Source organism: Lynx rufus, unplaced genomic scaffold (genome assembly GCF_022079265.1).
Source record: "Lynx rufus isolate CCGP_SWC_20201006 ecotype Redwood Valley unplaced genomic scaffold, mLynRuf1.p SCAF_7, whole genome shotgun sequence".
Classification (NCBI taxonomy): Eukaryota; Metazoa; Chordata; class Mammalia; order Carnivora; family Felidae; genus Lynx; species Lynx rufus.
The window spans coordinates 25,581,757-25,595,135 of record NW_025814889.1 but is presented as its reverse complement, the minus strand read 5'-3'; the positions used below and the strand labels follow the sequence as shown (position 1 = coordinate 25,595,135).

The 13,379-nt window shown below is 37.5% G+C and overlaps 1 protein-coding gene across 1 annotated transcript in view; it reads left to right on the top strand.

The window, feature by feature from the left end:
• ODAD2 (outer dynein arm docking complex subunit 2) overlaps positions 1–13,379 on the top strand; it is a 131,002-nt gene that overhangs the window by 16,199 nt on the left and 101,424 nt on the right. The window contains exons 7-9 of the mRNA XM_047067293.1: positions 7,121–7,323; positions 8,656–8,754; positions 12,979–13,123. Of these exons, the coding sequence (XP_046923249.1) occupies positions 7,121–7,323; positions 8,656–8,754; positions 12,979–13,123 (447 nt within the window). The remainder of the gene's footprint in view (positions 1–7,120; positions 7,324–8,655; positions 8,755–12,978; positions 13,124–13,379) is intronic.

Here is a 13,379-nt window from a genome sequence, read left to right as displayed (position 1 = left end):
GAATTTTTAAGGCAGTTTTTCCTATGTGGCCTGTTTTGGCCTTTCCCTTCTATCAAAGCCTTTAGGATCTTTTCTTATTCCTGATGTTCTGTAATTTTCATGATGATATGGTTGGTGCTGGTGTTGTTTGTTTTTCATTAATGGTGACATATGTCCTTCAGAACTAGAAAAATACTTTTTTCATATCACATCTTTAATCATTCCTTCTTCTCTGTTCTCTTTGCTCTCTTTTTGAAACTTACTAGTTGTTTGTTGGGACTCTGAGATCCTCTGATTTTATTTTCTGTCACCCACTTTCTGTAAATATACTTTATCTTCAAGACGTTGTGCATGTCTTTACAATTTAAACTCTCATATTTTTAACATTTTGTTTTCAGGCGCTTATCTGTACAGATCATATGCTTTCATTTCTCTTGGAAAATGTGGGAATGAAACAGCAAGATCAAACAGTAGTTGCATGTTTAACTTTTTAAACAATTTGTAAACTGCTTTCCAAAGTGGTTGTAATATTTTACATACACACCAGCAGTGTATGGAGAGTTCCAGTTCTTCTGCTTATTCGTCAATAATTGGTCACGGGCACCTGGATGGCTCACTTGGTTAAATGTCCAAGTCTTGATTTCAGCTCAGGTTGCTCTCAGGGTCATGAGATGGAGCCCTGTGTCAGGCTCTCTAAAAAAAGAGAGATTCTCTCTCTCCTTCTGCCCCACCCTGGCTCACATGTGTCCTCTGTCTCTGTCTCTGTCTCTCTTTTTCTCAAAAAAAAAAAAAAATAGGTATGGTCAAACCTCTAATTTTAGACATTCTAATAGGTGCGTGTACTGGTATCTCCCTGAGTTTTCATTTCCGTTTCTTGAATGCATTCTTTCATATGCTTATTTGCCATTCATCTATCTATCATATGTGATGAAGTGTCTATTCAGATTTTTTTGCCCGGTTTTTTATTGGGTTGTTTGATTTCTTACTCAGTTGTGAGAGATCTTTATATATATTCTTGGCTTGCATATTCTATCAGATATATGACTTGTAAATATTTCCTCCGGGTCCATGGCTTATTTCATTCTCCAACCATTGCTTCTAAAGAGCAAATGTCCTCAATTTTTATGAAGTTTAACTTGTTAATTTTTTCTTCATAGTGTTGTATCTGATAAAGCTTTGCCAAACCCAGTGTCACAAAAATTTTTTCCAATGTTTCCTTTCTAGAAGTATTCAAATGTTAGGTTTTACATTCAGGCCTTTGTAATTTACTTCTTGTACATGATATGAGGTGCGGATCAAAGTCCTTTTTTTTCTTTTGAATGTAAATATCTAGTTGTTTCAGCACCATTTGTTGAAAAAAAAACATCCTTTCTCCATTGAATTACCTTTATATCTTTATCAAAATTCAGTTGTTCATTTGTGTGAGCGTATTTTTGTTCCACTGATCTGTTTGTCTGTTTTTATACAAGTACTAAACTGTGTTGATCACTGTAGCTTTATAGTAAGTCTTGAAGTCAGGTAGTGTAAATCTTCCAATGTTGCTCTTTTTCAAACTTGTGTGGCTATTTTACATCTTTTGCAAGTCCATTGGAATGTTAGGATCAGCTTGTTGAATTCTTCATAAAAACACTAAAAGAATTGTGGTTGAGATTGTGATAAATCTGTAGATCACTTTCAAAAGAGCTGATGTCTTAACAATATTGAAGTTTCCAGTCCATGAATATAGTATGTCTCTCCATTTAGTTAGATCTTCTTTAATTTTTCTCGGCAATATTTTGTAACTTTCAGTGCATAGTCCTTACACATCTCTTGTGAAACCTACCTGTAAGCATTTCATATTTTGGGGGTGTTACAAAAGAAAACCACAAGCCCGAAGTGGCATCACTTAGGCCAACTCAACCACCTAACAGATATATTATTATATATCCTAAAATGTGTGTTACTATTATTAGAGTATTTATACCTAAATAACTACAATTTCAACCAACCAGGAATGTACCCTGCAACCAGTCAACTGGAATTTCCTGGTCAATACCAGGAAATTTACTGATTTACCCCTTCTTCTCCTCTTAAGAGGGCAACCTTGCCTAAACAATATATTCCTTGATAGTCAAGTCCCTTTTTTAAATGTTCTTTCAGCCTTTAAAACCTTTTCTTTTGTTTACTTCAGTGGAGCATCTCTCTAATTACCAGATGGGATGCTGCTGGATTCATGAATCCGTTAATAAAGCCAGTTAGATCTTCACACTTACTCATTGAGTTTTTATTTCACAAGGGCTATGGTTAATGGTAGTTTTAAATTTTCAATTTGTGATTATATGTTGCCACTCAAAATACACTTGGTTTTTATATATTGATTTTATATTCTGAAACACTAGTTCTAGTGTCTGGTTTGTAGATCCTGGGGAGTTTCTATAGAGGATCATATGATCTGTATATAAAGATCATTCTGCCTCTTCCTTTCCAATCTCAGTGCCTTTTTTTCTTTCCTTAATGCCCTAGCTGGAGCCTCCAATATAGAATTATATAGAAAAGGTCTTTTGTTCCTAGTGGTAAAGGGAAAGCTTTCAGTTGCTACTCCGTATGTTAGCTGTAGCTTTTCCACATATTAAATTTATAAGGTTGAAGAAGTTCCCTTCTATTTCAAATTGTTAAGAACTTTTATTAGGAATAGATGTTGGATTTTATCAAATGATTACCTTTTGAGATAATCATGGGTTTTTTTCTTTTTTTATTGTCAATGTAGTAAATTACATTGATATGAGTTTTCAAAAAATAAACTAACCTTACATTTCTGGAATGTAGGTTGTTCAGGATGTAGTATCTCTATTTATATATGATTGGATCTCATTTGCTCAGGATGTAGTATCTCTATTTATATATGATTGGATCTAACTTGCTAAGATTTTCAGTTTCACATCTATATTTATAAGGTTGTTGGTGTGTCATTTTCTTTAATACCTTTGGTTTTGGTTATCAAAGTGATACTGGCCTTATAGAATGAGTTGGAAAGTTTTATCTCCTCTGCAATTTCTGTAAGAGTTTGTGTAGAATTGTTATTATTTCTTAAATATTTGGTACCGAAGCCATCAGGGTCTGGAGTGTTCTATGTAAGGTAAGTGTTTTAAAAAGAGATTCAACGTCTTTAATAGTCATAGGGCCATGCAGGTTATCTATTTCTTTTTGAGGGAGCTTTGGTAGATTGTCTTTATTTTATTTAAAAAATTTTTCCACTGGTGTAAAGTATACATAACCTTTGCTATTTTAACCGTTTTATTTTTGTTTTGAGTAATCTCTACCCCCAGTGCAGGGCTTGAACTCACAGCCCCAAGATCAAGAGCCACATGCTCTACCAACAGCCAGCCACATGCCCCGGTAGATTGTCTTTATAGGAATTTTTCCATTTCATCTAAGTTGTCAAATTTATTGGCATAAACTTGTTCAAAGTTATTCTTTTATTGGGGCGCCTGGGTGGCTCAGTCGTTTAAGTGTCTGACTTCGGCTCAGGTCATGATCTCACGGTTCGTGGGTTCAAGCCCCACGTCAGGCTCTGTGCTGACAGCTTGGAGCCTGGAGCCTGTTTCAGATTCTGTGTCTCCCCCTCTCTCTTTGCCCCTTCCCCACTTGCGCTCTGTCTCTCTCTGTCTCAAAAATAAATAAGCATTCAAATTTTTTTAAGTTATTCTTTTATTAATCTTTTAATGTCTGTAGAATACGTAGCTATTGTTATCTCTGTCATTCCTGATACTGGTCATTGGTGTTTTATTTTTTCTTGATCTGTCTGGATAGAGGTGTATTGATTTTCAGTTTCCTCAGAGACTTAGCTTTTAGTTTCATTGATTTTTCTCTATTTTTTTTCTACTTTGGTATTTATTATTTCTTCTTTTCTTTTTACTTTGTGGATTATATCATGTGGTTTTGGTGGTAAGTTCTTCCATATTCTTGTTGATATTCTATCAGTTGTCAAGAGAGAGGTTTTGAAGTGTTTCAACTATAACTGGGGATTTGTCTAATTTTTCTTTTAGTTCTGTTTTTTTTTTTATTTGCAACTCTGTATGTGCATTTAAGATTGCTGTTTTCTCCCTCTCTCTCCTTGGTTGTTTTTCTTTTTCTGAAGTCTACTTAATCTGATAATTTTATACCACTCCTGCTTTCTTTTGACTAATATTTGCATGTTCTATCTTTCCCCTCCTTTTACTTTCAAGCTACTTATATTTATATTATTATATTTGAAGTGAGTTTTTTTTTTAAGTTTTTATTTATTTATTTTGAGAGAGAAAGAGAGCACAGGAGGGACAGAGAGAGGGAGAGAGAGAGAATCCCAAGCAGGCCCCACACAGTCAGCATAGAGTCCCATGTGGAGCTCAAACTCACAAACCAGGAGATGATGACCCGAGCCAAAACCAAGAGTCAGACACTTAACCGACTGAACCACCTGATGTTTCTTTTAAATAGCATATAATTGAGTCATTTAAAAAAAAATTTTTTTTAACGTTTATTTTTTTTATTTTTTATTTTTTTTTCCTTCAACGTTTTATTTTATTTTTGGGACAGAGAGAGACAGAGCGTGAACGGGGGAGGGGCAGAGAGAGAGGGAGACACAGAATCGGAAACAGGCTCCAGGCTCTGAGCCATCAGCCCAGAGCCCGACGCGGGGCTCGAACTCACGGACCGCAAGATCGTGACCTGGCTGAAGTCAGACGCTTAACCGACTGCGCCACCCAGGCGCCCCATGTTTATTTATTTTTGAGACAGAGAGAGACAGAGCATGAACAGGGGAATAGCAAAGAGAGAGGGAGACACAGAATCTGAAACGGGCTCCAGGCTCTGAGCTGTCAGCACAGAGCCTGATGCGGGGCTCAAACTCACGGGCCGTGAGATCATGACCTGAGCCGAAGCTGGATGCTTAACCGACTGAGCCACCCAGGCGCCCCATAATTGAGTCATTTTAAGAAGAAATTTGTGAAACTTTCTATTGGTGTATCTACTGATGTGTTTAGATCATTTACATTTAATATTGATATGTTGTGGCTTACACTTGCCAGTTTACTTTTGTTTTCTGTTCTTCTATTTTTCATTTGTTTTCTTTTTCCAGTTTCTATGGATTACTTGAACATTTTTTAGAATTCTATTTTGATTTATCCGCAGTGTTTTTAGTGTATCTCTTTGCATAGATTTTGTGTGTGTGTGGAGTTACTCTGGGTATTGTACAATATTATACATACATAATTAATAATTATCTATTGTTTGACATCATAGCAGTTTGAGTGAAATATAGAAACCATGTTTCCTTCAAACAATAATTGTATATGCCTCAATCCTTTGCAACTCCTGGTATGTCACAAAAAGAAAAGCTGTCGACATATTCTTCCTTTACAAATTTACTCTATGAGAATATGTCATTTCTCTTTCAACATCAACTTCTTATAAAAGCTGTAATACTATTACACTGATGTGACTGAAAAAATAAATACAACTTTAGTAAAAAAATAAACCATATTTTCTTTTAAGTCCCTTTACCCTCTCTAATTTATAATTGTCTTTATTTCTTCTGCATACATTGATAACTATATGAGACAATGTTATATTTTTGTTTCAACCATCAAACTTCATTTAGAAAACTCAAGAGCTGAATGGAAGTCTTTTGTATTTACCCACACTTTTATTCTTTTCCATTGTTCTTTTCTGATATTGCAATGTTTTCTTCTTTTATCACAGTCTTTCAGTTTAAAAACTTATTACCCTTTTAAGGTAAATTTGTTGATGACAGATTCTCTTCGTTTTTCCTTCATCCACAAATTGTTTTTGTGTTTCTTTCACCCAAGAACTTCTTGACATCCCCTTCATTTCTAAAGAATATTTACCCTGGACATAGTATCAGGCTGACAATTCTTTACTTTCAGTGCTTAAAAAAATGTTGTTTGAATTCCTTCTGTCTTCCCTGGTTGCTTTTGAGAAATCTGTTATTATTTTAATTGTTTTTCTCTTATAAGTAAAATATTGTTTCTCAACTGCTGTTAAGAATTTCCTTGTCTTTAGTTTGTGAAGTTTGATTATTATGTGTCTTGGCATGGATTTCTTTGAGTTTTTCTTGAGTTTGTTTAGCGTTTTTTCAACTTTTTGAATCTTAGATTTATGTCTTTTTCTAACTTAGGGAAAATTCAAATCATGTTAGGATACATTTTTAGTCTGACCCTCTTCCTCCTCTTTTTCTGTTATTCTGAGGACATGAATTTTGGAATTTTTGTTTTGGTCTCACAAATCTTGAAGCTCTATTAATTTTTGTTTCCAATCAATTTTCTCTTTGTTATTCAGATTGGGTAATTTCTGTTGTTCTATCTTCAACTTCATGGATTAGTCATAATCCCCCTCCAATTGTCTCTGTTTAGAATTTTGATTTGGCAGTTCCTTGGATTTTTTTTTTTTTTTGGACTTTAAAGGTATCATTCTCTTTTCTTCTGGCTTGCACTGTTTCTGATAGGTCCCTTTTTTTTTTTTTTAATTTTTTTTTCAACGTTTATTTATTTTTGGGACAGAGAGAGACAGAGCATGAACGGGGGAGGGGCAGAGAGAGAGGGAGACACAGAATCGGAAACAGGCTCCAGGCTCTGAGTCATCAGCCCAGAGCCCGACGCGGGGCTCGAACTCACGGACCGCGAGATCGTGACCTGGCTGAAGTTGGACGCTCAACCGACTGCGCCACCCAGGCGCCCCTGATAGGTCTCTTTTAATTGTTGTGTTTCTCCCTCTGTCTGTCATGTGACTTTTGTCTCTGGCTCCCTGCAAGATATTCTCTTTATCTGTAGTTTCAGCAATTTGTACATGATGTGTCCCAGTCACTATAGCATTTGAGTTTACATTTTTCTGACAGTGGCGAGGAGTTGAGTAGGTCAAATGCAGCTATTGGATCTGTGTGTGCTACAGCAGGGGGTGAGTTTAGGAACATCCATTGCTATCAGCCTAGCTCTGTTAGAGACCTCAGTCCTGAAGTGGCCCTCATCCAATGTGTGCCACTAAGCAACACAAGTTAGATGCATCAGAGACTTCCTTTAGTGAAGTTACCACCAGTGTTAATTTTCAGATAGCACTAGATAATTCAGAAATGATATCATTATAAAAATTATTATTTTTTTAAATAAAGGAGAAGAGATTCAGCAACAAAAAGGAAAAGAAAGAACCAACTAATGAGCCACCTGAGAAGGAAGAAGCAGCCCCCGTTCAGAAAGCTATTACTGGTTCAGGCAAGAGAACACTGGAGAAGAACCAAATTAATTTTGGGAAGAGTCAAATGACCAAGAGATTAGAGCCAAGTTTAAGCTGGAAGGCTACTGTTCGTTTCAAAGAGTATGTGGAAATTTGCGTGATGGGTTTTCTGATACATCCTCAGTAACCACATTTGCCTAGTTTTTCACATAAGTTTGTGTCATAGCAGGAAAGGACTAGAGTAGATATTTACATTCCCTCCGTAATGCAAGTGGATCCCTCCCCACTCCTCTTCATATACCAAGTAGAAGGATTTGATGTGAATAGGGTTTACATGTGGGCACCGGAAGGGAAGGGAAGGGAAGAACACAATTCACTCAGTAAGTCAGGGAAAATGGCGCATGAAAAAGATGAGAAAACACATGGAGACATCTCAGGAGCAATGTAAACATAGTTGTAGGGACCTGATTAAGTAAGTGCTAGGAGCATTTAGGATGACTAAAATTATGTGGAGTTAATCAGGGAAATCTTGATAGAGATAATGTCATTAACAGAACTTTAAGTAAATACTATAGAAAGGCTAGTAAATATTAACAAGCCTAAGTAAAGTAGACACTGGTTTGTTGAATGTCTGAAATATACAAAACTAGTTCCATTTTGGGCCATCTATAAATAGGTACCAGAGCACAGATTAAGGACCAGCCTTATGTAAATATCAGAGCCGTCAGAAGTGCCTAGAGCACTTTTTAAATTAGCAAATAGGCTTACAAGTTTCATGTCACCTGATTGGGCAGGGATTCTGAGGACCACTGGGTGATTGCATTTTGCCTACAAACCCAGAGAGCAGAGGGAAGGAGTCCTGTGGAAAGAGGAGACACTCTTGCTCCTCTAATTCTCAATTTTGAGGCGTTTGGTCTTTGTGACTATTTGAGTCTGAAAATGACAAATACATGGGCTGCTCTGTTACCTGGAAGGTGAATTTTTAAAAAACTGCATTGCCCACGTGCTTACGTTTTTCAATCAGGAAATTACCTAACAACAATTTAGTGAAAACTCACTATGTGCCAAGGACTGTGCTCAACCTGGGAATACCTGGAAAACCGATACGGGCCCTGCTGTAGTGCTGGGTGTGGAAGATCAGAAAAGAGGCAGCTTTCAGCCAGGGCAGTAGGCACTGCTAGTAGAAGGCACTGAGGGCAGGGCCACCACAGTGATGGCAGCCTGTTCCTAGCACCTGTTCCTCACGAAAGACATAGTGGACCACATGCTCCTCCACTACATAAAGTACATGGCTGTGCCTGAGAGACAGAAGGGACATCTCAGTTGTCAGATGAGGCTGGAACTCATAGCCATTTTCTGTATTAGGAGAACATCACTTGGGTGCATAAAAGTGATGGAATATTTGTATGTATTTCTATTTTTAATTTCCAATTAATCTGCATAAATTAATTTTAAAAGTTTATGTGTTTTTAGGTACAGAAGCTTACTAAGAGACCCCCAAGAGGAGAAACACAGAAGAAGACCTGAAAGGTCAGGGCCGCCTGTTAAACCCGGAAGAGCGCAGTTAGTTCGGTATGTGTCTATTAACATGAGCTATTCTCCCACCACCCTCTTTGTTTGTTTGTTTGTTTGTTTGTTTGTTTGATTTATTTGAGAGAGAAAGAAAGATGGGGCTTGACGAGGGAGGAGCAGAGAGAGAGAGGGAGAGAGAAGATCCCGAGCAGGCTCCGCACTGTCAGTGCAGAACCCGACATGGGACTTGAACTCACGAACCATGAGATGATGACCTGAGCCCAAACCAAGAGTCGGACACTTCATCACCTGAACCACTCAGGTCCTTCTCCAGTTTCTTTAGATGCAAGTTTATATTGTTGACTGAGACTTCTCTTTACTAATGTAAGGATTTAGTGCTATATAGTTTATAGGGCTATAACGCTATAAAGCAGTGCTTTCTGCACTGCTTTAGCTCTGAGCTGTGCACAAAAGTTTTTGATATGTTGTATTTTCATTTTCATTCAGTTCAGTGTGTTTTTTTGTGTTTTGTTTGTTTGTTTGTTTGTTTTGTTTTGTTGTAATTTCCTTTGAGACTCTCTTCTTTGAGCCAAGAGCATTATTTTGTTTCCAGGCACTTGGGAGATTCTCCTGTTCTGTTTCTGTTACTGATATTTTAGTTTGATTCCACTGTGGTTAGTGATCATACTCTGTATAATTTCAGTGCTTTTAAATTTGTTGAGGTTCTGTGTGGTCAGGTTATCTTGGTATAAGTTCTTTGGGTGCTTAAAAGAATGTGTAACCTGCTGCTGTTGGGTGGAGTGTTCCATAAATGTGGAATAAATAATGTTTATTTGGTGTTGTTGATTTCTTCTATATCCTAGCTTATTTTCAGTCTAGTTCCATAAATTGATGAGAGAGAAGTTTTGAAGTCTCCAACTATAATTGCAATTTTTCTGTTTCTCCTTTTAGTTCTGTTTTTGCTTTATGTATTTTGCAGTTCTGTTGCTTGGAAATACATATTTAGAATTACCGTGACTCCATCTTTATGTAATTTCCTCTGTGTCCCTGGTCGGTTTTGCTCTGTTTTGTTTTGTTTTGTTTTGTTTTCCTTTTTTGATGTCTACTTAATCTGATATTATATAGCCATTTCTGCTTTCTTTTGATTGTTTGCATGGTGTATTTTTCTTCCTTTTCTTTCAAACTAACTATAACATATCATTATATTTGAAATTAGTTCCTTGTAGATGGCATTTGGTTGGTTCCCTTTTTTTTTCTTTTTTGTCCATTAAGTAAACTCTGTCTTTTAAGGGATATTTAGATCATTTACCTTTAATGTCATTATTATGTTAGGGCTTAAGTTTGTCATTATGTATATTTTTTTCTGTTTGTTCTTTTTGATTTTTATTTTCTTGGTTTTCTTTCTCTCCCTCCATTCTCTCTGACTCCCCCCCACCCCATTCCATAAAAGTCTTTTTCAATTTATTCCATTTCGAAACATGGTAAGAGAATGAGTAATTTTTAAACTGTAATAATTTTTGAGACTTTTTGAGTCTTAATTGTTGGATTAATTCTTCTTAATTCTTCCAGGTCTTATTTAAATCTTATGTTTTAGCAGGCCTCTGATACCACATTGGCAGGATAAGGTGTGTGGTGCCTCCTCAGATTAGAAAAGGAATTGCAGGGTTCAAGTGGGCCCTCACTTGACACCTGGCGGGGGGGGGGAGTTGGTGCAGGTGAGGGGATCCTCATTATTTATGAGTGGTAGTGGAAGTTCAAGCTCTGCCTAGGCCTCTATGGATACCAGCTTGTCTGTGAAAGGCACGGGCCTTTTATTACATTGACATTGGGGTTTGGGATCAGTGGAAGTCCTTACTCCCTTTTAGACCTTCTCTAACACCACCCAGCATGGGGATTAGGGAGCTTTGCTGTAGCCTGATAAAGTTCTTGGTTTGGCCATTGCTAGCAGAAGTGGGGATAGGGCACAGTGTTTTCTGTGGTGTTGACAAGAATAAATCATTTGTTGCCTAAAAGTTTTATGTTGTGTTAAGCTATGCCTTTTCTGTTCCTCTGACGAGAAAGAGCAGGCTTTCCTTAGGTGCTTGTTTTTAAATTTATTTCTGAGAGTGAGAGAGAGACAGAGAGAGAGAGAATGAGCAGGTGATGGACAGAGATAGAGGGAGACACAGAATCCGAAGCAGGCTCCAGGCTCTGAGCTGTCAGAGCAGAGCCTGACACGGGGCTTGAAACCACGAGTTGTGAAGTCATGACCTGAGCTGAAGTCGGATGCGTAACCAAGCCACCCAGGTGCCCCCTCCTTAGGTGCTTTCCTCTGTGCCCACTGGTATTTCCACACCACTGTCTTCTCTAGTACCCTGTCTGGGATATGTGAGACAAAAAGAAATCCAAGGAACTCCTCACTGTGTTGCTTCTCAGGTTTCCAGGTCCCTAGATAGTCTTTCTTCTCCATTCTTCTCCATTCTACAAACAGAGTTCTCTCAGGTTTGTTTTACATATGATATCCAGGCTTTTTATGTACTTAGTGGGAGGAATAAGAAAAGGTATATCTACTTCATCTTTCCTGAAATGGATGTTTGCCCTAAAGCATTTCAATTTTAAATCAAATTTTAGTGAGTCCGAGAACTCCAGAGTAATAGATAAGGATAAAGGGGTAGTGTATCCAAGCAACAACCATTAGTCAGCGATAAAAATGAGAACTTCTCTATCTCTTCTTGCTTAAGTGGGTACAATGATGTGGTAGGAAGTATTTCTTATCGTCAAGTTCATAGCTCAATGAAACATTGAGGTTTGCTTCTTTTTACCTCCTGAATGTACAGCTGCTGTGGGACAGGACAGGACAGGAAGGGAATCTCATAAAATGGGGAAAGCCATATAAAGTTATATGTCAAAGGATTCATCACTGGAAAAAGAGAACAACTTTCCTTTGGGGTATTGATTTTTTTTTGACATGATTTGAGAGTGATTGGGTAAATCACCTGCTCTTAACTCCAGGAGTTTTTAAGCTAAAACATTTAGAGATTCCCGAGAGAATATAGGTTTATTTAGTATATGTTTATATCTGGGACCTTTGAGTTAAATTTACCTTGGTTCTTAAGTCAGCCTTGTCTACCATATTTTGCTCTGTAACCAACCTAGGTTTCTGGACATTTGTTAGACGAGAGAATACATTAAACTAAAACTCAGCTCATGCGACTTGTTGAATTGGAACAGAAGCTTCAGTTCAGGATTTCATTCCACTGTGGCCCAGAGAACAACTCTCTGCACCACAACACCTTTGAGAAATTAAAAGAATTATAGAATCTTAAAAATTAATAAAACTTGAAAGTTACTACTACTATGAAATTACTAGTAGTATGCTTTCTACTGTGCTTCAAAACAGGTGAGAAAAGACAGTTATAGAAGAGAGCACATGAGGGTTGGAGGGAAGAGAGGATGGAGATAAACAGAAAATGAGAATTAGATATGGTCATGAAAGCTTGAGTGAACTAGCTGGTGACCATGACCTTGATGTTAAGTTGGAAGCTTCTAGAGCAGTGAGGAAAAAGTGTACTTTCTTCCATAAGGGAGACACTCTCCCTGTGAGGCATTTGCAGCACTGCCCGATTAAACTTCCCATGATAATAGAAATGGTTTATATCTGAGCTACCTGGTATAGTAGTCACCAGCCACATGTGATTGTTGAGTGCTTGAAATGTCGCTTCTACAACTGAAGAACTAATTTTTTTTTAATTTTTTTAACGTTTATTTTTTGAGAGAGAGAGACAGAGCACGAGCCGGGGAGGGGCAGAGAGAGAGGGAGACACAGAATCCAAAGCAGGCTCCAGGCTCTGAGCTGTCAGCACTGAGCCTGATGTGGGGCTCGAACTCACAAACCATGAGATAATGGACCTGAGCTGAAGGACACTTAACCAACTGAGTCACCCAGGCGCCCCTGAAGAACTAAATTTTTAATTGTATTCTATTTCAATTCAATGAAGACATTTAAATAAATATAAACATATAAATAGCCACAAGTTATTTAAATACTATGACTGGTGGCTATCTTTTTGTACAGCACAGCCATAGGACATATACTAATTCCCTGTTCATTTCTATTTTCTTAAAACAGCACACAATTATTCATCTCCTCACTTAGATCTTAACAAAGATCAAGAACTGAGAAGGTGTTAGATCTTCTAGAACTCGTTGCTTAAGTTCGTATTGCTGAAATAGTAACGATTATAACCAATTCCATGTTGTAGCATAAATCTATTTATGTTATGTGGTGGTTGTTACTGTTCTTAGTAAGAGTACTGAGAAGATTGAGGAAATCGTTAGCGAGAGCTCCTCAGAGAGTGAGGAAGATGAAGAACCACTTGATCGTCAGGAAGCAAATGCAGATTTGCCATCAGAATATTGGCAAATTCAGAAGCTGGTGAAATATTTAAAGGTAAGACAGACCTTTTGTATTGTGTTTACAATGATTATTTTAATTCCTTTCCCAAAAAGGTATATTCTGCTTCCACATTTATTGTATGTTTCTTTCAAATAAGGGTAGTAAAAATCCCTGTTATTATTTAAGTGTGCACAGGGGAAGGTCTTACTACCCTGAGGATAGTAAGGTTACCTCTCACAGAGCAGCCAGGCTGCCTGGTACCAGCCCTCTCCCCTGGGCCACAGTAACCAGCAGGTATTATGACTTGCCA